The sequence below is a fragment of the Podarcis muralis genome, chromosome 10 (assembly GCF_964188315.1).
Source record: "Podarcis muralis chromosome 10, rPodMur119.hap1.1, whole genome shotgun sequence".
Lineage (NCBI taxonomy): Eukaryota > Metazoa > Chordata > Lepidosauria > Squamata > Lacertidae > Podarcis > Podarcis muralis.
Window position 1 is genome coordinate 8,092,925 of NC_135664.1, and position 26,550 is coordinate 8,119,474.

Consider the following 26,550-nt stretch of genomic DNA (forward strand, 5'->3'; position numbering starts at 1 on the left):
ATACGAGAAGCAAGGTTAATATTTAATAATAAACTGGGAATAGAAAAGGGTAAGAGGAAGTTTGCTGTAGGAGAAGGAAGTTCATGTAAAAGGACCAGGGAGGAGCAAAGAGAGAAACTGGCAGGGTGGGGGGGGGGTTGCATAGGGTACAAGTTAAGTGTGAAAGGAACATTGGAGAAGAAATTCCTGGAGATGGGTAAAAATACTTTGAGAAGCATGTAGGGATGTGCAGGGAAGATATAAAAGAAAGAAGCCTTCTCCACTTAGGCCTCTGGATTAACCATTTTGTGATTGGCAAACCTCAGTAATTTTTAGCCATCTCAAGTGGAACCTGGAGGTAGAAAGTGTGAGAACCCCTGTACTGTTGTTAGCCGATCTGAGCCTGGCTTCAGCTGGGGAGGGTGGGATACAAATAAAAGTTTGTTTGTTTGTTTGTTTGTTTGTTTATTATTAAGGTAAAGGGACCCCTGACCATTAGGTCCAGTCGTGACAGACTCTGGGGTTGCGGCGCTCATCTCGCTTTATTGGCCGAGGGAGCCGGTGTTTGTCCGCAGCCAGCTTCCGGGTCATGTGGCCAGCATGACTAAGCCGCTTCTGGTGAACCAGAGCAGCACGCGGAAACGCTATTTACCTTCCCGCTGGAGCGGTATCTATTTATCTACTTGCACTTTGACGTGCTTTCGAACTGCTAGGTTGACAGGAGCAGGGACCGAGCAACGGGAGCTCACTCCGTCACGGGGATTTGAACCGCCGACCTTCTGATTGGCAAGACCAAGGCTTTGTGGTTTAACCCACAGCGCCACCCGCGTCCCTTATTATTATTATTACTTCTGTTGTATTTTTATGCTGCGAATGACCTTGAGATCTAAGGACGAATGGCAGTATATAAATTTAAGAGATGATGATGATGATGATGATGATAATAATAATAATAATAGCTGAATATAGATGGAACAAAAATATAAGACAAATCTAATATAAAGAACGCGTGCATTTCAACCTGAATACATTTCAAGCACTGAGTTCTGCATCAAGGAACAACAAGAAGTTTGCTTTTCTGATTCCCCTCCCACCCGTTGTTGAACTAGTTCTAGGTGTTTGTTTTTTGTTTTTGGTGCTGCCTGTTTGGTATAATGTAAGTGAAACAGCATTTTTCTCTTCTAAAGAAGAAGTGCATTGTACAACATGATTTTTAGTTTACATTTTAATAGACCGGGATTTATCATGCGTGTAGGCATAATTTCAAGTAGGGCTTTCTTGCTTTTTAATTGTTGAACATGAGAGCCCATTTCAGCGGGTGCTTCTCTTCCACCAGGAAAATGTACAAATAGGCTGACACTTTACCTCCATCCCATTTCCCAGGAGGTCCACATGAGTGGGAAAGGAAGGAAGGAAGGAAGGAAGGAAGGAAGGAAGGAAGGAAGGAAGGAAGGAAGGAAGAAAGAAAGAAAGAAAGAAAGGAGGCTCTCTGTTCCAGTACATTTACGAGACAGTTCCCAGATCATAAAATAAAATGGTTGGGTTTTGGGTTGTATTCAGCATTAGACACTTAGGATAGACCCATTGAAATCAATGGACATGGCTAAATTAAGCCAGTTTTGGTGGGTCTACTCTGTGTTAAATCTAGCTGGGTAGGACCCATGGGTTTTTATTTTCTTTTTAGAAGAGAAGAACTGAAGGGAGGAGGAAAAGCTTAGAAGTAGATTTCCCCCTCTAGGACAGGTGGAGAAAATTGGTCGTCTGCAGTTCTCATCAGCCCCAGCCGGCATTGCCAATATTTAGGGATGATGGGAACTGGAGTCTAGCAACATTTATAGAGGTCTGCAGGTTCCCTTTCCCTGCTCAAGTGTAAATTATTTTTGCTAGGAACAGAATACTTTGGGGAGAAGAGACCACACATTCACATGTCTTAAACGGCACAGTAAATGGATGGTTAGGAGGGAACCATTATCGTCCTATGATCTAATTCTGCCATAGCGAGCATCTTTTAGGGAGTGCCATCTCTGTTCTTTCGTTTGAAAAGCTGTTGGAGGATAAAATGTGGTTGATCTTTGGGAAGTGCTTTTTGTGGATTGCTGCGTTTTAATTGCCTCAAGTGTTTACAGTAAGTGATAAAGGAGAGAGTATGAGACAGTGATGTCACCAAGTTCAGTGTTAGAGATGGAGGCAGCTGATCTCTTGCTGTTCCTCTCCATTTTGCCGCGTGTCTAGGGAGGTTTCTGTAAATCTCGGCCAAAGGGGAAGTGGCACAGCCATTACTGTTTCTTGCCTTATGGAAACGCAGGAAAATTGTTGCAAGATGCATGCAGTTCTGTTTTTCGCTTCATCTTAATGTGATCTCTCTTGTTACATTGCTCAGTTCCGAAGCAAAGCTTTTTTGAAATGGCCCCAGTGCAGGCAATAAATAAAACATGTTAAGAATGTCCTTGGTTTGGAGAAACCCAGTTCATATTAGATTGTTGTGCATGCCATAGAAGCGTTCGTCTGTTTCTCATTTCGAATTGGATTTTTTTTTGTTTTTGTATTTTTAATGGCCGAATTGTTTTGATTTTTTCTAAGCATTAAATTTTAACCTAAGCCACACTGTTGTAGTGCAAATGCAAAGCTCTGAACATCTTCAAGAATATCCATGTGTATTTATACCCTAGTTGGGTGGGGTATAAATAATAAAATTGTTATTGTAAGTTCTTGTTTTATTGAAAACAAGAAAAATAATTTTACAGTGGTACCTTGGGTTAAGTACTTAATTCATTCCGGAGGTCTGTTCTTAACCTGAAACAGTCTGGGAATCAGTGTGTTTTTACATGAGTAGAATGTGTCCTTTTATTTAAAATGCATCTCTGGGTTATTTGTGGGGCATAGGAATTCGTTCATTTTATGCCCTCAAAATATAGTCCGGCCCCCCACAAGGTCTGAGGGACAGTGGACCGGCCCCCTGCTGAAAAAGTTTGCTGATCCCTGTTGTAGAGCTTTTGTTACCTGTAGTGAACTTCATCATTTGTTTGTTTTTGAGGTCATGGTCTCCATGCAAATGAGTTTTGTGGGTTTTCATTGCATTTCAAGCTGTACCATGGGAAGTGCAAAACAAGTTTTCAGAGGCACAGCCATGCTGCAGTAGATAGGTGTATATTTTGATGTGGTTGTTCCAGGCACATGTAGGATGCTCTGGGGCATGAACTGGGTGTGGGTGCATATCAGGCATCGGTTCCTGGCTTCTTGTACCACGAGGGCTGCTGGTGATGGGATCTTCGCATAGTTCTAGCCAGAACATTGGCCCTGGGAGTCGGGTGACCTCAGAGAGCCTATCTTGTGCCACTGCCTGCTAGAAAACTTCCAGAGCTGAGTCTATCCTTCAGTCAAGACAGTTAATAGCTGATGAGACCTACCGGTTTTACTTCTCTGCACCATCAGCTCAGTTGAGCACATGCCTTTCTGCCTGAGAGCATTAGAAATATGCACCTTTGTAACCTGTCTCCTGTGAAACTCATGGATCTTTTTCAATAAATCTTTTGCTGTTTGCATATTGCCTTATGAGGAACGGCTAAGGGAGCTGGGCATGTTTAGCCTGGAGAAGAGGAGGTTAAGGGGTGATATGATAGCCATGTTCAAATATATAAAAGGATGTCATATAGAGGAGGGAGAAAGGTTGTTTTCTGCTGCTCCAGAGAAGCGGACACGGAGCAATGGATCCAAACTACAAGAAAGAAGATTCCACCTAAACATTAGGAAGAACTTCCTGACAGTAAGAGCTGTTCGACAGTGGAATTTGCTGCCAAGGAGTGTGGTGGAGTCTCCTTCTTTGGAGGTCTTTAAGCAGAGGCTTGACAACCATATGTCAGGAGTGCTCTGATGGTGTTTCCTGCTTGGCAGGGGGTTGGACTCGATGGCCCTTGTGGTCTATTCCAACTCTATGATTCTATGATATTCTCTCTCTCTCTCTCTCTCTCTCTCTCTCTCTCTCTCACACACACACACACACCATGACTCAAACACTAGAGTGAGCATCTCTTGATATGTATTTGTGTGTGTGTGTTTGTAAAGCATGCACAGGACTTACACCCTGAAGCAGTTACTACCTTCCTTCCTTCATTATTTTGTGTTTATAGAGTTATCGCTGTACTGAATCAGGATTGGAGTCTGTGCTCATGTAGCAAAATATAGTAGCAAAAGTCTGCTGTATATATTACAGGCTTAGCGCCTGAGAGCCCCAGTCCTGCCACTCACCACCTGGACTAGGGCAGGGCCTGACAGGCTCCATAATGGACTGCCGCCACCGCTGGGCAGAGAGGGCTCTGTTGTTGTTGTTGTTGTTGTTGTTAAATTGCTGTTATTTTTTACCAATGTCATTTTAAACTGTGATATTAATGCTGTATTCTTAGTTTTAGATTTTGATTTATGTGGAAATTGTTTCCCATTTCATTGTGCATTTTTTAAAAAATGTGGTTTATTTATTGTTTGTGACTTTTGTAATTATGTAAATCTTGTCGTGTTGTAAGCCGCCTTGAGCATTGTTTTTAACTGTGGAAAGGCGGCATACAAATAAAATGATGATGATGATTGTATGTACATAACCTGCCCAGAGCAGTATGGGGGGCTGGTTTCCCAGCACAAGGTACGGTTTTCACATAGAAGATCTTGGATTCAGTCCCTGGAATCAGCTGTTAAAAATATTTTAAGAAACAAGGTTGGGTACCTGGCACCTTAGACAGCAGTGGACAGTACTGGAATTAGGTAGACCAATGATAGGAGTAGGTATATAAGGTAGTAACTTCATATATTTTGGAAAACACGTCATGCTTCTGCCAGTCATGTTTAGGGAAATTACTGCATCTACATCTTGTGACCTATATTTGTTTGATATTACTGTGCCATACAGTGAAAATGCAGAGGCTACTTATGAATTTGTAGATCCCAGCTGTTTAGTGTGAGATTAATGAGCTTCCCCTCCCATAGTTTTCAGAACCGAGGCCCAATTTTTTCAATACTTGGCAGATTTTATTTTACTAGAATTGCCTTCTTTTATATTTATATTTAACACTCTGTCAGAGATCAAAGGGGTTGCCTAGTAATATTTGTATCTGATCGCTAGGGAGAAAGTTTCCAAGCTTTCGATCTAATTTGTCTGCTTCACATGCCTAGGGGAACTTATTCCTAGTCTTCCCTACCAGTTCCCCTCCTTCCTAAGCAAATGCAAAAGGGGATGAGAGCTGACAGCAGGAAGAATTCCCTGCAGGCAGGAGAGGCCTTGTTAATTTATCCTGAAAGTCTGGACCCTGGATTTTTAATTTCCTTCTGAGATAAAATTACTCCCCCCCCCCCCGCCGACTTGTTTGGGAGGATTGGACCTTAAGGATGAGGCCTTCAAGGCCTGACTTTGCACCATTGAATCTTCATGATACCAGTTTCTCCACTTGGTTTGGGAAGTAGGAATAACTGGTAGGGGATGCTGGAATATGAAGCAGAACTGAATTTCAGAAGGACGTTGGTGTCAGCTTGTAATGAGGATGGGATCTGGTGAATTCTGAATTTACTAGATCCCAACTATAAGTTTGCTGACACCACTAACAGGAAACAAAAAGTTTGTTTGTTTTTTGCTTTGTGAAGAGTGTGTGTGGCATGTACATGTTTGAAAAAGCAAGCTATAGGAATGTCAATATTATTTACAGAACACCTGATCTTTATTGTTGGCTTTCAAAGTCAACTAACTTTGTTTGTTTGTTTAGCAGCTCCACTGCTGTTGGATGCAAAATTATTTCTGTTCGGTGCCAGGAGTTGTATCATTGATTTAAAAATGGCTTCTATCTGAGTTTAAAACCAGTCTGTGGCCCAAAAGCAAATTATAGGAATCAATATGAATTCATGTTCATTTCAATATATGAAAAGGCTGCACTATTACTAAGAGTAGTTTTATTTCTTAAAAAACCAAATACATTCTTACTAGCTTATGCCCTATCAACTATGTGAAGTCTCCAGCCTTTACTACTTCCACAGAAGATGTTTTCAAGATGGCACCTGGTATCTGATGTGTCTGGCTTGGTTTTCTTTTTTATGGTGGTGCCATTGTGTTTTAAGATGGTGCTACTCTAGAGAAACCTAAGGGGCTGCTTTAGGCACCTACCACTGTCTTGAAGTATTATTATTATTATTATTATTAGTAGTAGTAGTATTACCTGTCCTTCACTAGGGCTGGGTGATAACAGCTTTTTAACACCACAGTGTATCACCAGCTAAACATCACAATATAGGGATACATCGCAATGTTGAAAAGCGGAGGAAGAAGGAAGCTGCGTTGGCCCCCAGCCCCACAAGGCCACAATGCAGCTCTCCCCCCCCCCCCCGGTGCTCTGGGCGCTGGTGGTGGAGGGACTCAGGAATGGCAGTGGTTTCACCTGTGATCTACTGCTGGGTGAAGATGCCATTGTGCTTTGACCCTTAAACCTGTCCTGGGCGAGGATCGCTACATCACCCAGGCCTACTTTCCCCAGCAGGTCCCAGGGCAGTTTACAACAATTTTAAAATTCAGTGTTAAAAACAGGTGAGACAGTCACAGGAATTCTGAAAACACACACCTCAGGTCTCAAAGTCCAGGGTGAAGAGGTGTGTCCTCAACATTCACTGAAAGCTGTGTAGTGAAGATGCCAGACCCACCTCTGTCGGGAGGGAATTCCACAATTTAGGGACAGTAGGGTTACCAAGATGGCCCCCTCTGCTGATCTGAACACCTGAGAGAGGGTTTGCCGGGAAGGAGGCAGTCTCTCGGATCATTGTGTTTCAGCAGTGGAACAGAGAGGTGTCAAATGGCTTGGAAAGCGTTGGGGTCGAATGCTAGAAGGGCAGTCCCTGTGGGTGGTTATTTGGTCTGGCACAGAACGGCCCCTCTCTTTTCCTTAACTTCATTCTGTTTGGGGGGCAAATTGACACAAACATCTCTGCATAGGCCTGTCTACCCCAATCTATTGTCTATGTACAATCTACACTCTATGTACAAAGACACACCTTGTGATATGGGCGCCATTTTGTTCCTAGAGCAATGTGAGAGGACAGCAGCTTTCCTATTCTAGATTACATCTAATAGTGAAGAACTGCATAGATCACCTGGAGCATTTTTGGCCCATTTTGTGTAGTTGGAATCAAACTCTCTAGTTGTGCTGATTTTAATTAATAAGTCACCGTTGTGACTTTCTTGTACTCAAATGGCTGCTATTGATACTGGCAATTGTAGATTTTTTTTTTACACCCTGGGATATAAAGTATAGGAGCAAAACTTGGGGGGGGGCAATAGAGGTCCTATAATTCATTACTTGTGAAGGGGTAATATATGATTTCTGAATCCAGGTAATTGCTTCTTTAGAAAAGACCAAATGAAGTTGTCAGTGACCTATGTCGGACTGCTACGGCTAATGTGTACAGTGGTGCCTCGGAAGACGAAATTAATCCGTTCCGTGAGTCTCTTCGTCTTGCGGTTTTTTTCGTCTTGCGAAGCATGGCTATTAGCGGCTTAGCGGCTATTAACGGCTTAGCGGCTTTAAGGAAAAGGAAACGAACTCACAAGACGTTTCATCTTGCGAAGCAAGCCCATAGGGAAATTCGTCTTGCGGAACGACTCAAAAAACGGAAAACCCTTTCGTCTTGCGAGTTTTTCGTCTTGCGAGGCATTCGTCTTGCGGGGCACCACTGTAGTCACAATGTGAAACTTCGTGACCATGTGTAGGTTCCTCCTCCTACTTAACAGATGGTTGGTAGTGAAGGATATTGAATGAAATAACATATACAAATTATATATATATATATACAATGGTGATGGTTGCTGAAAGAGATGTAGATGTTTGAGTTATTGCAAAGTTCCAGATCTGCCTAATAGAGTGGTGCCTCAGGTTACATATGCTTCAGGTTACAGACTCCGCTAACCCAGAAATAGTACCTGCTGCAGCAGCAGGAGGCCCCATTAGCTAAAGTGGTGCTTCAGGTTAAGAACAGTTTCAGGTTAAGAACGGACCTCCGGAACGAATTAAGTACTTAACCTGAGGTATCACTGTACTCCATAAATATTTATTAAAATTCTGCACAATAGCCAGGGCATTAAGTATATGTACTGAATTTCAACTTTCAACTGATAGTTAACAACTGAGTGGGGAAAGCACATATGCCATGAAAACAATGTAATGCTGGAGCTATCATGTTTAGCAAGTAGTAGAGATAGTGTTAATTGGAACAAAATGCACAAAGAGATAAGAACACAGTAAACCCTTTAAAAAAACATTTTCTCATTGAGCAGGGCAAATTCTAGTTGCAGCTGTCTATCAGTTGTGCTCTGTCAGGAAAATTGCAATGGGATCAAGCATGTTGCAGGAATGGACGGGCTCTTGGCATCTCTCACACTCTCCCCCCATCTCTGAGCTGTGCTTCCATGTTCCATGTTCTCCCTTCCCTCCTTCTGTTTCTATGCATAATATTAAATTTTACCCGCTTGGATTTGGCTGAGCAAGTGACGTCATCGGAAGAGATGAAGGCTACCCTCCCTCTCTCCCCGTTTATTATGCACTTCAAATACAGAAAGGGAACCTTCCTCCTGCTGCTGTAATATTTGCCTGTCTTGGAAGTGGCATGCATACAAGGAATTGCAGGCGCTGATGCAGTAGAAGCATGCCTGAAGCTTCCATAAGGCAGAGTAGATTTTCAAAGATTCTCAGCTTTATGCAGCCCTTGCTTAGGTATGTAAATTAGGTGCACTTTGGGGTCATGCTGTGGCATCCAGTTAGGTACTTGGGTAAGCACACTAGATCTGATAGCTCCTGCTGTCTTCAGTCACAGATGCTGCATGCAGAGAACTTTGAACACCTGACCCTCTTCAATTAGCTGCTGCTCGGGTGCATAGACCTTAAGAAAAAAACGTGGCATGCTCATAGGTGCAGAATACTTTTGATGACGCAAGTCAGTCTCCCTAGCAACGAAACAATAGCATAGCACTTTCTCTTTGAAAGGCAAGAACATGTGCCTGAAGAAAACTGTTTTGTAGTGTAATTATCAAGTTTATTTAAACAGAAATGCTTGGGTTTTTCACCACCATTTATGTACAGATGTCATGCTTTCGTTTTGCACATAAGCAGATTCAACAGTAAGGCAAAAGAACACAACAGAAATCATAACACCGGTTGAGCTATAATATTTCAAAACTGACTTCCTTGTCTAGTCAGTGAACTTTGAGGTTTGCTGCATCTTTCTTTTTCTACCGCTGTGCAGCCAGTGTTTCAAGTTAGAACAAATGTTTTTTCACCACTGCCATCACTTTTGTTAAACTTGGGTCTGAGAGGTCCTTTCCCCTTTCTCCAAACTTCTATGAATTCAGTAGCTGCAGTATGCATGCTGAATTGTCCAGCCTCGAGGGATTCTGTCTTCATTTCAGCGGGAGAGGAAAATTCGCAGGAGTGAAAGGTGTGTTTATAAACCTATCCTCTCCATTAAATTGAATGCAGACACCTGTTTGCAGAAGAAGCCTTCCTATGGACTAAGAGCCGGGTGACCTGGACTCCACCATTAAGCTCACTGTGTGAACTTGGGCCATTCACTGCCTCTTAGTTTAACATACCTCACATATATTCCACTGTGAGTACAAATGGAACAAATAAATGCTTTAGAATTCAGTGGAACTAGGACGACTGTGGAGAGATCCTAAGTAATCAATATCTCAGCTTCATCTGTCCCCGCAGTGAATGGGGATGACACTGACCTACTTAGAGGGGTTTTGTGCAAGGGAAAATAGAGACTGTTAAAGTCCAGTGAATGTCCTGGGAGTGTTCAGTGCTATAGTTTAGCTATGGAAGCACTGAACCCCATGAAAATCAATCTTTGCTTTCCGAAAGAATTTGTGGAAGTCTTTGTCCATGGAGTTTTCTTGGCAGGGATACTGGAGTAGCTTGCCGGTTCCTGCTCCAGGTAGATCATGTTTGGTCAAAACTCTCCACTATGACCTGTCCATCTTGGTTGGCCCTGCACGGCATAGCTCCTAGCTTCTCTGAGTTATTCAAGCCCCTTTGCCATGGCAAGGCAGTGATCCATGAAGGGGCCTGAGGGCACAAGGAGAAGGGGACGACAGAGGGCGAGATGGTTGGACAGTGTTCTCCAAGCTACCAGCATGAGTTTGACTAAACTGTGGGAGGCAGTTTTCAGACAGGAGTGCCTGGCGTGCTCTGGTCCATGGGGTCACGAAGAGTCGGACACAACTAAACGACTAAACAACAACAACTTGTCCCAAGTGATATGAGCGATGGACAATGCACTCTCTTGTCAAGGTCAAACCATTACCTGGTGAAGTTTGGACTGACAGTGGCAATTTCCCTCTGTAAGTGTGAGGGGCTACTCTGCCTCTGGAGACTCATGGAACCTGATGTGTTTCCTGAATGCTGGGGGGTGGGGGCTTTGCAGCCAAGAAAGCTGACAGACATGTTGGTGCTCTGGTCTTGCTGTGGAACAGTTAGATGAAACAGAAAACGTTCTTGCTCCTAAGAGTTCTCTCCAGTGTTTGGGTTCCTTGGAATTCTGGGGAGCCTTGAGCTATGAAGCAAGACAGACAAAGAGTAGAGAGCATAGGTGGCAAAGCCCACCAAACACTGGTTAATGCACAAAATTATGCTTACCATGTGGCAGTGTGGGTTGTGAAGATGGCTCATTTTTACAGCTGGCATTGCACCCTCTAGTAGCCAGCTGGCAGAGTTATTTTAGAACATCTGGAGGTCGCCGACTGTCAAGAACCGGTGGGGCTCTGAGGGGTGTGTGGAGGAGGCAAGGGAGCTGGAGGAAGATCTAGAGGGAGAGGCCAGGGACTTGTGGGGTTCTTTTCCCACCCATGAGGCAGGACTCGGGGCTGGGGGAAGAGGAAGAGTCGGGGCTGTCAAAGGCAGGGGAGGAGTTGAAGGAAGGATCAGGAAGGGAAGGAAGAGAACAGTCCCTGAGAGAATCTGGCCATTACGATCTTCTCCACCCCCTCCTCCCCTGTCTCCAAGGATAATGAGGGGCTTAAATTGCCAGGCGCAGCAGCAGCTACCATGCCAAAGAAGTCTCAGGCTGATTGCGCAGCGCACATTTCACTCTGGTGAAGGGATTTAAGTTCGCGAGAGGCGTGGTTACGCTGTTGCTTCAGTGGTCCACTTCAGGGCACTAGCCTGGGGAGTAGGTGCCTAGCTAGCTACATAGCAGAAATGGCTTGTATTTCCTGTGCACCTTGGGAGATGCTGTAATTGAGTACCTTGCCAATAAAGAATTAAACTACCACCCATTTGTTCTCCTTTGGCTAGGTGTGCTCCCTTTGCTGGGAAGGAACATCTGGAGCATTTGAGGACCTGATGTGGCTATACCCTTCGAGGAAAAAATTGCTCAACTTCAGAGTGACCTTGACGCTGCAGTTACAGATGGGTAGCCGTGTTGGTCTGCCATAGTCAAAACAAAAAAAAAAAAAAAATTCCTTCCAGTAGCACCTTAAAGACCAACTAAGTTAGTTCTTGGTATGAGCTTTCGTGTGCATGCACACTTCTTCAGATACACTGCAGTTGTTGCAATTCTGTTTATTTATATCCGGTCTTCTTCCCTGCCTGGCTGGACACAAGGCAACTTACAGGCAAAACCTCAGACGTCTGCCATTGTTTTAAACCACCACTTCCCCCTTCTTATTGTCTCTGCCTTCTCATTCCCATGCCATGGCTACTTCTGCTGTGCAACTTGGCTTCTCTTTTGCTTCCTTCTCCTACCCTGACCTCTTGTACACCCAGGATTGTGACGCTGCGCTACAAATCCTTGAATGGAGGTTGCACGTTGACAGCATTACGTTTTTATGTATATAGGAAGAAGGAGATGCTAATAAGAATACTTGTGAGGTAGGATGATGCGTTTCCCACAGCAGCCTCCTCATGGCCGTCCTGTAAAACGAGTTGCTGGTCTGGTGTATACAGCAGAGAATTGCTCTCCATTTCCCCCCCCCCCCCGTGTTGTTTATTCTGCCTCTCTGTGTGGCCCCCCCCACCCTGCCCTGACTTCCCTAAAAAAGATCACAATAGTTTCAACACCCTGGATATCTTTAAAAGCAGCAACTGTACCTGAGCTTTCTTGTAAAAACTGTGTTAGTATTGGAGATTTGCAATCCCCTCACCCTCGTATTGGAAATGGCCTTAATTAAAATGCCAAGAGGGTGGTTTGGTTTTCATGGCTATTCCCTTGCTGTCTTCGCTGTCTCTGCCTTTTGCTGCAAACAGCAGTCATGGTTTTGTGCAGCAGGACAGAAAGCAGTTCCCTGGGGACCAAAATGTTTCCCCTGTTTGCCAGAGTGAGTTGCGCTTTAAAGCAAACTGTCACTGAAGGTATCAGCTTGAATCTCTTAACCAGAGAAGATGGGTGCTGTTTAGTGGAAAACAACATTTGTCATATTTTGGTTTCTTGCAAAGTTCAAAATAGATATGAAGATGGTAAGGAAGTATTAGCTGTTGGGTTAGACTTTGCTCATTTGGAAGCTGTTTTCTATGGTGTCACCAGCTCTTAAAGCCTAAAATCACGTGTCAGCTAAAGTTATTGTTGTTGGCGTAATTGAATAATCTGCTTACATATAATACTGATGGCCAAACAGGGTTATATACTGTTGGTAAATTGAGAGTTTGAAAGGGCTGTATTTGATTGAAAGAATTTGGAATTCGTTATACATTATTTTTTAATGTGCTTCACAGTCTTGGTGTTGCCTTCCCAGCAGTTCTCTTGGTTATAAACAACAGAGTCTTGCGGTATCTTTTGTGTCATAAGCTTTCTTGGGCAAGAGCCCACTTCGTCAGATGTATGGTTTATGTACCCATAATACGGAGAGAAGGGGTGATCATGGGTCCTTCTTACAGAGCGAGGCCAAACAGTGAAGGATTACTTTGCAGAGGACAAATGCATTTGAGAATGAGATCAAGTCAAATGAATGAAAGACCCAGTCGGAATAAGCATCACCCACTCCCAACTGCTCATGAATTGGCAAAGCAAAATAAGAAACACACACACAAAAACCTACAAAGGAACAATAGTTCACTTGGAGTATTGCAGGGTGGGAGTCAGGCTGATGTTTGAGAAAGTACTTTATACTGGTAGTATAGTCCAGTAATATTTCACTCCTATGGTGCAGGTTGGGGATTTGAGTGATGATGAGATGGTACAGTCATACCTCGGGTTACAGATGCTTCAGGTTGCGTGTTTTCGGGTTATGGGCACACCGAAACCCGGAAGTACTGGAACGGGTTACTTCCTGGTTTCAGCACTCGCGCATGTGCAGAAACACCAACTCGCAACCTGCGCATGTGCAGACGCGGCGCTGTGGGTTGCGGATGCTGCGGGTTGCCAACGTGCCTCCTGTACGGATCACATTTGCAACCGGAGTGTCCACTGTATTCACAGCAACCCTGCAGTGTTGTCCATTGCTGTTATACTTCCCAGCCCACCCCCAATCACTGTATTAGCTTTTAAAGCCATAAATGCACTTGGTTCAAGGTACCCTTGGGAGAATGGGACGCGGGTGGCGCTGTGGGTTAAAGCCTCAGCGACTAGGACTTGCCGATCGAAAGGTCGGCGGTTCGAATCCCCGTGGCGGGGTGCGCTCCCGTTGCTCGGTCCCAGCGCCTGCCAACCTAGCAGTTCGAAAGCACCCTCGGGTGCAAGTAGATAAATAGGGACCGCTTATCAGCGGGAAGGTAAACGGCGTTTCCGTGTGCTGCGCTGGCTCGCCAGATGCAGCTTGTCACGCTGGCCACGTGACCCGGAAGTGTCTCCGGACAGCGCTGGCCCCTGGCCTATAGAGTGAGATGAGCGCACAACCCTAGAGTCTGTCAAGACTGGCCCGTATGGGCAGGGGTACCTTTACCTTTACCTTTTACCCTTGGGAGAACCTTCTCCATATACCCTGATCTGAAACATACACTAATACATTTTGGTTATGGCCTTCTTTGAGTCCTGTCCTTTATTTAAATTAGCTTTGCAGGAACAAGGCCCAGGGCATTCTCAACAGTGGCAAAATGCAAGTTGCCCATTGGGTTAGTGCATTGAAGAAGAATGGTGTGTCCAACAACTTTGGCTCCCCTAAAGAAAAAGCTCAGCATATAACATATTTACCCTGCACCCCCAAAACCTCAACAACTTTGACCTTAACCCCAAGAAAGGGGGTAGATCACTGCGCAGTCTCTTGGGAGTTGGCCACCCCTAAAAAAATCCCAAACCCCTTTAATTCCAGCTTGTGTTTTGCAGCTGCATTGTGTAACTTTAAATTTTTTTAAGGCTTCTAGATTGTGGGTTTCATTTATTCAATTATGTATTAATGGTGGTTGTTTCTTTTGAATGGTGATTGCTAGTTGCCATGAGGCTCTATTATGCCACATGGCATGATACATATTTCAAAATAAATATGTAACATTTTGATAATGGAAGGGGCTGTTTGTGCACCAGCCAATCCATTCAGTAGGGAATGGCCTGTGGGTGCAATCCTGAGGTGAGTATCCTATACAAGGGAAGGTGCAGATACTACAGGAAAGAGCAGCTGGAGAACAAAAAAGAATCATATTTTGCATTTTGTAACATTTCTCCCTTGGTAACATTTAATAGTAGTGTACATCTGTAATTAGAAACGGAAATTTCAAAGACACAGTTGAAATTCAGTGACCTTACTCATACTCTTTATTAAGTGCAGAGTGGGATTACTATAAAGGCAGAATGAGTATAAACACTTTAGAAATAGTTTGCTATAAAAAAAAGAGGGGGGAAATAGATCGTTTACTGTTTATGTTGCTACTCCGTGACTAGTTATCTGCTGTACCAAGTAACTGAAAATTCAAAATGTATGAAAGGTGTTTCATCACAAGTTTTGTAAAGGAGATCTGGCCATGGACATCTGCTGGTCTTTCCGGAGTGGTGGTACAGAAAATACTGTACATAAAGCATAAGTAAAATCTGAGAACAGGCCTGCCATTTCTGGTGCTTTGAGCAGGGGTGAAGCCTGGCTAGGCCTAGCCTCTGAGAAACTTGTATTCCAGGTCTATCCCTCCTTTAGTTCTTGAGAGGTAGACCTGGCAACTAGACCTTGGGTTTGATTCTACTAAACAGCTGGAGCCGGTACAATAGGACTTCCCCCCCTTCTCCTCCTGTGCTTCCCAAGTCTTCACTGAAACCCTCAATTCTCCCCCTTCATCCCTTCGGTAGTTGCAATGCAGCTACAATCCACTTCACAGCTCCCTCCCTCATTGCCCTAAAAAATGCAACTGCAGCACATCAGGAAAGGACCACTGGACTATAGGGTTGTTACACTACTCAGTCTCTCCCCGCCCCCCATAAAATGGGCTGAGCTACTTTGGTCATATGGATGGGAGGGGAGCTGGAGCCCAGAAACCCAGAAATCTGGAAAACCACAGCTTCCCCATCCCTGAGACTGAGAATTTGAATCTCAAGAGTTACTACTGGCTGCCTGAAGCCAGTAGCCACATTTTGAGGAAGTAAGGCTTTATTTTTTATATATATTTTTTCATTGTGCCGATGCTTTTTAACTCACTGCACTCTTCACATCATTTATGAAGTGATGCACATCATGGAACTTTTTCTTTCAGTGCAAATTTAATTGTGAGCAATACTTCACGTTGCAATACTTTACATTAAGAAATGCTTGTGTCAAACTTGCAGATAAATTTTTGCAACTATCCCCCTCCTCTCAAGTCATTGGAAATGAGGTCTCAGTGGAGGGTCACAGTGTTATAATGCTCTTTCAGCTGTCTGTGCCCTCACTTACAGCCCTCGAGAGATCTAGCATGGCTACTCTTCTGATAGAATGTGACTTTCCCCGGCCTGGAGTTCTGTTATTCAGGACCTAGCCTGCGTTAGCTGGCAAATGGCTGATTACACTCCTGAGTTAAAGTCCTTGCACATACAAACAATAAGAATGACATTGTGAATGAGTCCTTACATAGGCAGGGAAAAGACAATGTGGTTTTGAAGGTTGGCGGACTGTGGATTAGAGGGACAAAAGAGAAGTAAATTTCGCATGACTCACGCTGGTCCCCAGAATCGTTGCTTGCAAGTCTCTCGTTCTTTTAAATTTCATCATGAAGTGACATTTTGAGAAATTTATTTTACCGTTGTATCTATGTATCAAGTGCACATTTCAACAAATATATATATTTGTACACACAAACAAACTGTAGTAACTGCAGTATGTTAGAAATGTACTTCACATAGCTAAGAGATTGTATTCTGTAAAGTACTCTGTGAGAATTTTCTAACAAAACATCTTTTTTGTTTGTTTGTTTCTCTTAGCTCCAGTCATAAACCGGTTCATTAGAAGGGCGTCAGGTGAGTTTCCTGTATTTGCATGCTTTTGTTGTTATTGTAACAAAGCTCCCCCCTATTTTATTTAAGTATGCTAATATTGTCTTATAACGAGAGAGAGAAATCAAAACGCTAATCAAAGAAAGGGATGTAAAATCAAATATTAATTCATCACGCTTAATGGTGCTTTGTTTAGTTTTTAAAAAAAGCTTTATTAAAAACCTATGACCGACGTGTGACTCAGAAACTGCAGATGGTTCTTCTGATCCTTGTTGGAGTAGAAAGTGAAATGTCACTAGCCAGGGGACAGACTGATTGGGAAAGTTGTGAACCACAGCTCACGCCATCGACTGCTGTGACAGGCCAGCTCCATCAGGCCTCTTCTCCCCTCAACTGTCATTTGGGGGCAGCCAATCTAGCTGCCTAAATGGGGGAGATGGGAATTAGGTCTCATTTCATCACCTTCATCAGGTACCTCCTTCCTCCAAACTGTGCCAGCTGGCCATCATAGGAACATCCGGTGTTGGAAATTGGTGCCCAGGCTTCCTCCCCTCTTTCCTCACTGCCCCTTGGGTTTTTCTCATTTAAATCTAAGGCCTGTGGGTAGGGACTGTCTTGTTTTGATTGTATGTAAGCTGCTCTGGGATGGGACGTGGGAGGCGCTGTGGGTTAAGCCACAGAGCCTAGGACTTGCCAATCAGAAGGTCGGCGGTTCGAATCCCCGCGACTAGGTGAGATCCCGTTGTTTGGACCCTGCTCCTGCCAACCTAGCAGTTCGAAAGCACGTCAAAGTGCAAGTAGATAAATAGGTACCACTCCGGCGGGAAGGGAAACGGCATTTCCGTGCGCTGTTCTGGTTTGCCAGAAGCGGCTTAGTCATACTGGCCACATGACCCGGAAGCTGTACGCCGGCTCCCTCGGCCAGTAAAGCGAGATGAGCGCTGCAACCCCAGAGTCGGTCACGACTGAACCTAATGGTCAGGGGTCCCTTTACCTTTACCTTAAGCTGCTCTGGGAGCCCTTTTGGGCTGTAAAGCGAGGTACAAACGCTCCAAGTAAAATAATAAATAAAGCATTGGACATTTTGTAAGTTTACAGCATAGGTGTCCAAGTGGCATGAAGAGTTTTGAAGTGGCTGTTGTGCAGCAATGATAGAAAAACATGTTTGCACCTCAGAACGCTCAGATATTTTCATCATATCTAACATACAGGAGAACACACACACATATTTTCTTGATCAAGGAGACATAAACACATACCGTTCTCTTCCACAATTATTTTCAGAGTGAACAACTTTATCAACCTGCCACCTTCTTTCCCCAATGTCAGAGACCAATATGAAGGCTCACCAAGGATTGAACTTTAATACTTTTATTCATTTGAATCAGGCTCCTAAATACAAACTAAAAGCAAAAATATGAAGATGTTTCATTTGTGACTGAATGCTGAATAGATTTAAGCCTTCTGCTCTGTAAATTTTGATCTAGGCAACCTCTGCAAATCTAGTTGCCGGTTTATCATTTTTCTATATAGTCACCCAGAAAGTGAAGAATATTGCAGAGCTCATTATAAAGGATCTGTTGCAAAGTGCCAAGTTACTTGTGAAGGACCTCATTTGTATTGTAAAGTGTTCTTTACAGCCAATAGCATTGTTTCAGCCAATAGCATTGTTTCTTTAACTTAAATGAAGGTGAAGTTTAAGCACAACAAAAGCAAAGTTGGGAAAAACAATTTCTGTAAATCTCCTAAAATCAGAATGGTTGTTCAACTGTTGACTGCAAACACTTCACTGAGTCTTTCTTTCTTTCTTTCTTTCTTTCTTTCTTTCTTTCTTTCTTTCTTTCTTTCTTTCTTTCTACATTGGATCTGCTTTACTCTCTTTAAAACCTAGTGATATATTTGTAATATTTTTGCTTTGAGTTTCCGTATTGGATGCACGTTCAAGGATTTCTTGCTTTTTCTTGGCACAGCTACCAATTAAATAGCCAGAGGTTAATTGCAGAAGCACCTGCTGACAATAATGTAGGCTGTTAATTATTTAGCAGATATTCCAGTCTACATACTGTGACTATTAACAACTTTTTTTAAAATATTGCATAGCTATAATTGGTCTCAGCAGCTGTGATGGCACAGTTCCACACAAATCAATCCTCTGCAAATCTTTATCTTTCACCCAGTTTGCTTCCTTTAGCACTACTATTGCCAACCCCAAATAGTTTCTAAATCCAGGGGATTTCCACCCAAAATCATTTAGAGTTTAGGGTTAGTGTAAAAAGCTGCTTGACAGTGAAATGCTTGAAAACAGATCTGGTGTGCTGCATCGCGGCCTCAGGATTGAAAGTGCAAAAGTCATTTTCCATAGCTAGTTACAGACTTTAACGTAAGAACAGCAGTTTAAGAGAGGGGGGATTTGTAGAATAAGTGCCATTTGGTATAAACAAGAATTTCCCCTGTCCTGACTTTGACTTATGGAGCTTGAAATGGTTTAATAAGGAGACTGAGACGAAGTATGACAGCTATCTTCAAATATCTAAAGGGCAGTCCCATGGAACATGGAGCAAGCTTGTTTTCTCCTTCTCTGGAGCCAATGGCTTCCAAGTTACAAGAAAGGAGATTCCAACTAAACATCGGGGGGGGGGGGATTCTGAAAGTAAGAGCTGATTGACAGTGGAATGGACTCTCTCAGAAGGCGATGGACACTCCTTCCTTGGAGGCTTTCAAGCAGAGGTTGGATGGCCAATGCAAGATCTAGTTGAGATTTCTTCCAACTCTACAATTCTGTGAGTCTATGATTCTATAAGCCCCAGTGAAGAGGGATCTGATTTAGCATTAACAGCGGTTAAGATTGGTGTAGCTGTAACCCTTAACCATGGTTTAGGCATAGACTGTCAGGGAAGAATGAATGTGAGGAAAACGAAGTGTGTGATAACCTCTTGCCAGATTGAAGACACTGTGCACCATATCCTGTATACTTCCAACCTCGGGACTGATGCTTCTATTGATTTTCATAATTTTCTAGGAGATCAGTCAGATGACTTCGAAATTACATGGTTGCTGGCCAGGATAAACAAATTTCTTACCTATAGAGTAGCTTTATGTTCACTAGCAGTGAGAAACGTATTGTGAGCTACTTTAAAAAAATAATAATAATTAAATGATTTGGGGGAATGCTCCCATTTTAAGTTTTGATAAATTGTACTTCTGAAAATTGATATGTTTTAGCTTATTGTTGGATTGTCCTGTTTTGCTTTCTTGTGATCTATATTGTAATGGCCTGTTTGCGACAAACAAGAAAAATCGGACTGATGGATGCTACTCGCTGCTTCCAATTTCTTAGGAGTGGCAAGAGACTGGAAGCAATAGGACTGTACTGGGTCTGCATGAATTGTACTGTTCAGATGTAGCTAAATTAGATAAATGAATGGAAGCCTTCACATTCTTGTGCTCTTATCTTTCATGCTACATATGCTGCTCGTTTGTTATAGATTCATAGCTGGCACGACAATACTCTTCCCCTCTTAACAATCTTTTGATTCTATAAACAAGCTTAGTGAGGCTGCACAATATTGTTGGCGAACTGTTTTTTTTTTAAATTTTTGGTGGCATTCACACAAAGAATGAAACAATGTTAGGTGCTTCTGAAAGGAGTTGTTTAAAGTATGTGGCAGTCACAGTGATCACGATTGCACATTCACTGCAATAATACAAGACTTCAGTCAATACCATTCTTTCAAGGATACTGAGAGACCCATGGTACTCTGCTTTGCTGTTATAGTTTATTAAATAGTTCAAGAGGGGGGAAAGCTTGGCTGCTAGATTTCGCAGTTGGGGCTTTTCAGATTATTTACAATAGGTTGTAAAGGTAAATGTAAAGGTACCCCTGACTGTTAGGTCCAGTCGCAGGCGACTCTGGGCTTGTGGTGCTCATCTCGCTCTATAGGCCGAGGGAGCTGGCGTTTGTCCGCAGACAACTTCCAGGTCATGTGGCCAGCATGACTAAACCGCTTCTGGTGAACCAGAGCAGCTCACGGAAACGCCGTTTACCTTCCCGCTGGAGCGGTACCTATTTATTTACTTGCATTTTGATGTGCTTTCGAACTGCTAGGTTGGCAGGAGCTGGGATTGAGCAACGGGAGCTCACCCGGTCGCGGGGATTCGAACCGCCAACCTTCTGATCGGCAAGTCCTAGACTCTGTGGTTTAGACCACATCGCCACCCTACAACAATAGGTTGTAGTCCTACTCAAAGTAGGCCCCCCCAAATTAATAGGCATGACTAACTTAGGTCCATTAATTTCACTGGGTATACTCTCAGTAGGATGGTTTGATGTGCAGTATTCATATGAGTTTTAATGCATGATTAATACTAATAGCTCTATGTGCATCCTTCAGAATTCTTTGGTGTAGGGTCCCCAATAATTGTTAGATGAGGAAATGACAAAACCTCATTTGTTGTAGCTTTTTAGAGAGGTGTTTGCTGTTGAAATGAAATTACTTGGAAATTTTGTAGGAGCAAACGCCCCCTATTTATTTATTTGTCAGTTTGGAAGCCTGTGATATATCCTGAACATTAAAACAAGGAAAATAACTTTGGAGTAATCAGACAGTGCCATAGGACATTTGGGAGGAACACAGACCTCTGGAGAAACAGGGTCAGCATGTCTAGGTTAGCAACGCAAATGGAGTTTAATGTTAGCAGGAATTAATTTAAGCAGATAACGTTGTATAGATTTATGTCCCTGAGCTGAAACGGGGAAGATATAAATAGCGTTTGAGGGTTAGAAAGTAGGCAATGCTTTTTCTGTCATATTCTCTTGACGAACTTCTGAGTAGTTGAAGTTGATGTGATTCAGGTGCATTGCAGGTGGAGGAAATTGTTTCTAGCAGCTGTGCATATATCTCATATCAAGACAGTTACCTGTTAAGGACCTGATACCACCCTGGCAGCAGTGATACCAACTCAGGATCCTTGGCACCCCACCCTTGAGTGTCTTGTTCCATGACAGTGGAACGCTTCTTCATGGCAATGGTGACAGTGACCCCTTCTCTGGCCTTGAGCTTGCCATTTTGCAGACACTTGCTGGCAGGAATTCCATCAGCAGGAACCCCTCCCCACAACTGGCAGCCAGTGGTAGGGTAGCTTAGCCAGGAAAGCTGTGTGGAGGGATGTCTGCGTTCACTCTGTGTACACCCTAGCCCAGCACAACGGGGAGCAGGTTGGGTTGTTCTGTTGGTCTGTCAAGGTTTGTTTCATGAGTGGAAGCTAAGAGGGTATTCTGATTTGCTTTATTTTTACCTGTTCCTCATTACAAACAGGGAAGAAAAGTTGAAACACCTAGAATTTCCCCCTCAACTGTCAAATGGTGTAAAGTGAAATTATGTACAGCAGGAAGCTTCCCCCCTCCCCCCTCTCCATCCCTCCCTCCCCCTTTTATATTTCTAGTGGAAAACTAAAAACCTAATTAAACTGGATGAGTGCTAACAGCTTTCGAGGAAAAGCCTTGAAAGCAAAACAAACACAAAATGGAAGCCAACATTTCTAACTTGATGAATATGGTTTGCTGTTTTTTCATCACTCATTAGTGTGCTTATGTAACGTTTAGCATTAGTTTGTTCTAATTAATGTTCAGATGCTAATAGTTATGCAACCATGTGAAAATTTGCAGTTCCTGGTGTAGTTACATGTTTTCTCAACGTCGTTCAGATAATCGGCTTATTTGTGCTTACATGACAATTGATACTCAACCCACTTCTTCTGCAGTTTTTGCTCATCCTCTTCATCTGCTCATATTTTTATAACCATAACACCAGGCTAACATAAGAAGAGTCCTTCTGGATCAGGCCTGTGGGCCATGTAGCTAAGCAAACCGTTCTTACAGTGGCCAGTCACTGTCAGATGCCCACCGTTTCATTTTGTGAGCTTCTGCTTAATTTACACAGAAGTCTTCTGCATCTCCCAGAAAGTTTATTCCCAAGTATAAGGCACTCTAGGGTCCCCACAGTATGAGAGTTGGTTTCCAAAAGGATTTCTTTTTTTTTTTACTCCCCACCCTCCACATGAGCAGGAACAGCTCATTGGGTTTGAATTTTCTCTCTGTAAATTTATTATTTAACCTGTTAGACACAAAGCTAAATTCATAGAACTGGAAGGGTCCATGAGGATCATCTAGTCCAATCCCCTGCAATGCAGGAACATGCAGCTGTTCCATTTGGGGATTGAACCTGCAACCTTGGTGTTATCAGCACCATAGTCTATCCAGCTGAGCTTATCCAGAGTCCTGTAAGCCCAAATTGCTTAAGATGGACCATAGCATGCAGAACATCCCAGGTTCGATCCCTTGGCACTACCAGTGAAAGGAATTGGTTGATTTTTTAACACTGTACAGTGGTGCCTCGCAAGACGAAAAGAATCCGTTCCGCAATTCTCTTCGTCTAGCGGTTTTTTCGTCTTGCGAAGCAAGCCCATTAGCGGCTAAGAGGATTAGCACTATTGGCGATTTAGCGGCTTAGCAGCTATTAAAGGCTTAGCGGCTTAGCTGCTAAAAGGCTATTAGCGGCTTAGCAGCTTAGAAAAAGGGGGGAAAGCGGGAAAAAACGCAAGACTTGCAAGACGTTTTCGTCTTGCGAAGCAAGCCCATAGGGAAAATCATCTTGCGAAGCAACTCAGAAACGGAAAACCCTTTCGTCTAGCGGGTTTTCCGTCTTGCGAGGCATTCGTCTTGCGGGGCACCACTGTATATCCTGCCCTTCACCACAAGCGAAGTCTGGCCTTGATGGCTGGGGCTAACGTGAGTAAAAAAAAAGTGAGTCTGTGGACGAACTCCGGGCTCCCTTGGCCTGAAAGTGAGATGAGCACCGCAACCCCATAGTCACCTTTGACTGGACTTTTTTTTTTTATTGAAAAGTTTTTATTGTTAAAATAATTCAGCATTAATACACATATATTGCAAATATACAAGCATACAAACATACATTTCATACAATCCTTAAAAATGTTCAAACATACCTACACTCAATCCCACAGATAATTCCTTTTCCCACCCCCATCCACCACCCCTCACCCCACCTTTGTGTTAGACTTCCAATCTACTCAATTGCAATTTCTTTCCACTTCTATTACTTTCTTTCACACACCTTTAACCTAATTTCATACTTCTTTTTCTATCACACATTGTTATCCATCTTATTTAGTATTTCAGTATTTGAAACAGAACTTGTTTATTCTAATAGGAGTTCTGATTTTTCAATATGGTTTTGCAAGTATCCTTTAAACACCTTCCAGTCCCTGTCTATCTTCTCTTTTGAGAGCCTTCCAAATTCTCCCATTGTTTTGGATATATTATAGTACTCCAATAATTTGGCAAGCCACTCTATTATTATTTTTATTTATATAAAAGCTCTTTATTTATACAATAACTAAAACACACACAAAAAACACAAATACAAAATTACACACAAATTACAAACATAACCATAGACACATAATTTTCTTGGTTAAACAATACAACATCTATTGGTCTTAACACTAAAGACCCAACTTCCCGTCTATTCCATATTTCAGATTCGTATTACTTATTGCCAATACACATTTTCATAATTAAACTATATCTCAATAAATCTAATTTCTTCTATCTACCTAGCAACTATTACTGAAGTTCCTCAAATGCTGCAACAGAATTTAAACTACTATATTTATTTTTCAGATATTCTTTAAAAACCTCCCATTTAGAAACAAATTCCTGTTTTGATTTATTCTTTATCTTTTCTGATAAACCATCTAATTCGGCATATTCTGTCAGTTTTTGGATCCAATCTTGTATAGAGGGGATTTCATTACTTTTCCATTTTGCTGCGATCAAAACTCTTGCTGCCGCCGTCGCATATAAAAAGATACCCTTCCTCTTTTGTGGAATATCCAAATCTGTTATTCCCAGGAGGTAGGCCTCTGGTTTTTTATTGAAAGAGATCTTTAGCATTTTTTGCAGTTCTGCATGTATACTCTCCCAGAATACCTGTACTTTCCTACATATCCACCACATATGATAGAATGTTCCTGAGTCTCCGCATCTCCAACAATTACTTGACACATTTTTATACATTTTTGAAAGTTTCCATGGTGTTAAATACCATCGATGTTGCATTATTTGAAAAAAAAAAAAAAAAGGCAAGCCACTCTATTTTTGTCGGTATAATACCACTTTTCCAATTTTTCGCAATCAATAGCCTTGCGGCTACTGTTGCTTATAAATGTAATGTCTTATCTTCTTCCTTTAGGCTTCCTGGTACTATTCCCAATAGAAAACCTTTGACTGGACTTAACCATCCAGGGGTCCTTTACCTTTATCTTTAATGTGAGTCACAGTCCAAAACATCTGGAAGGCACCGTGTTCTTAAAACTGAAGGAGACAGTTATGCAGTGGGTGGACCAGCGATCTGACTTGGCATAAGGCAACTGTATGGTCATTGCAGAATATATTAATGATGAACACGAGTGCCCCGAACATAAAGTCCAGCCATTTCACAAAGCTGCTAAGTTGCTCAGCACCAATGTGCTGATTTTAGAAAATGCCCCTAATTGAAATGTCGGTGCACGCTGTGCTCCTTGATGGAGCTGTGGTCATCTGCATTCTGACTTCCTCAGTTCGTGATTTTGGAGGGCCTTAAGCAACTTGTGTCCTGTTCCCAAACACAGGTTCTTGTCGATGACCGTGATCAATGAGGGTCTTGTGGCCTCATCTTGCTGTGGAGCACCTCCCAAGACCAGAACAGGGCAGGATTAGACGGATGAGTCTTGTCAGAGGAAGCCCGCACAAGGACTTCTGCTTGTTTGAAGGGGCTTCTCCTTTCCCCTTCCCCTCTGTTGCCCAAAATGATCTTTGGAGGAATCCACAGATTGGATGATCTGGAGGGAAGAGAGTGGAGATACGGAAATGCTTGCTATGATGGAACCATCGACATAATTTTACGTTGCATTCCTTCCACAGTCCCCATTTACTATAAACTGTGCCTAGATTATTATTATTATTGTTATTGCTAGGTGTAGGGAGATTTGAGAACAAAATGGTACAGAAATGAACAATTGAAACTGAAGTATTGCTAACGTCTTGAGTGTTTTCAAAAAATATGCTAAAGGCATTCGTGTGGAACAATTAATGTTCAGCATTGGGGAGAACCCTTTGAGGTGATGTAAGCAGGTCTCTTGGATGATGTAAAAATTATTTCGTATAGAAATAGAACTCTTTTTCTATGAGCTTAAAGATGCTATAGGCATGTGTGGAAAAACACTTGAAGCAAGCAGTATGAGAGAAATCGTTCGCCATCTTCTGAGAAGATGCCCCTGATAATGAGGGCTTGGCGGAGTAGCAGCTCTCAAATTGCTTCCATCCAAGTAAGCCTAATTATTGTACCAGATATTTATAACCAGTGGGCATATTGGATTGGGAACATCTCCAGTGGAAATGAATGGGAGCGTCAGAAAGCAGATCAGCTGTGCTTTTGTATAATTCTCATTCTTTTAAATGAAAGGGGCTTGTGCATGCAAGACCGCTGCCCGCTCTGGATCAGTTAACAGATCAGCGTTGTTATGCCTGCACTGGGCTTAAAAGTAAGGTGGACAGCTAGTTTTTAAACTGCAGAGTCTCTGCCAAATATTTGCAGCTGGCATTGCAAATACATAATGGAAGAAATGTGTTGCTCACCTGATAAAATGTCCTGGAAGACGTGGTTTCTTTTATTGTTTCGGTAGAGTCTTTGCTTGCCAGAAATCCGCTGTCTCCGCTGAAATGGTATATTTCATATTTACTGCAGGCGTTTGGGTCAGACTGAATCCTCTCTTGTCTTGCACGTAAAACTGAATCCTTTCCCCCCAGCTCTTTACTGGCGCAGTAGAAAAGAGGCTAGAAATTGGGGGGCGGGGGGGGGGAAGAGAAATACTGTGTTTCTTGAGACCTGATGTGAAGGAAAAGTTTGTTTGCTGAGCAGTTTGAGTCGCCAAGTGTTTTTTCCCCTGCCAGCAAACATTTAACTTCCAACGGCTCCTGGTGGGCCACAGTTCCAAGGGAGGCAGTTGGCAGTTGGGGGGGGGGGAGTCACCATCGTGTATTGTGTGGTCCTTAACTGAACTTGTTCTTTAAAACTTGTGTGGTAATTTTTGTTGTCGTTATTAGTTAAACTGGCATGTCTAGAGCTTGTGGCAGCAGTGAGTGGAACTAAGCACAACCAGGGGCTTGACTTT

At 42.9% G+C, this 26,550-nt stretch overlaps 1 protein-coding gene across 2 annotated transcripts in view; it reads left to right on the forward strand.

Annotated features, from left to right (window-relative positions):
• The window catches only part of PRKAR2B (protein kinase cAMP-dependent type II regulatory subunit beta), a 66,191-nt gene that overhangs the window by 11,246 nt on the left and 28,395 nt on the right, over positions 1–26,550 (forward strand). Inside the window, exon 2 of one of the 2 annotated variants that reach the window (XM_077935798.1) lies at positions 16,306–16,341. The exons of the other annotated variant lie outside the window; for it this stretch is intronic. Within the exon in view, the coding sequence (XP_077791924.1) occupies positions 16,306–16,341 (36 nt within the window). The remainder of the gene's footprint in view (positions 1–16,305; positions 16,342–26,550) is intronic. 2 annotated transcript variants of the gene reach the window in all.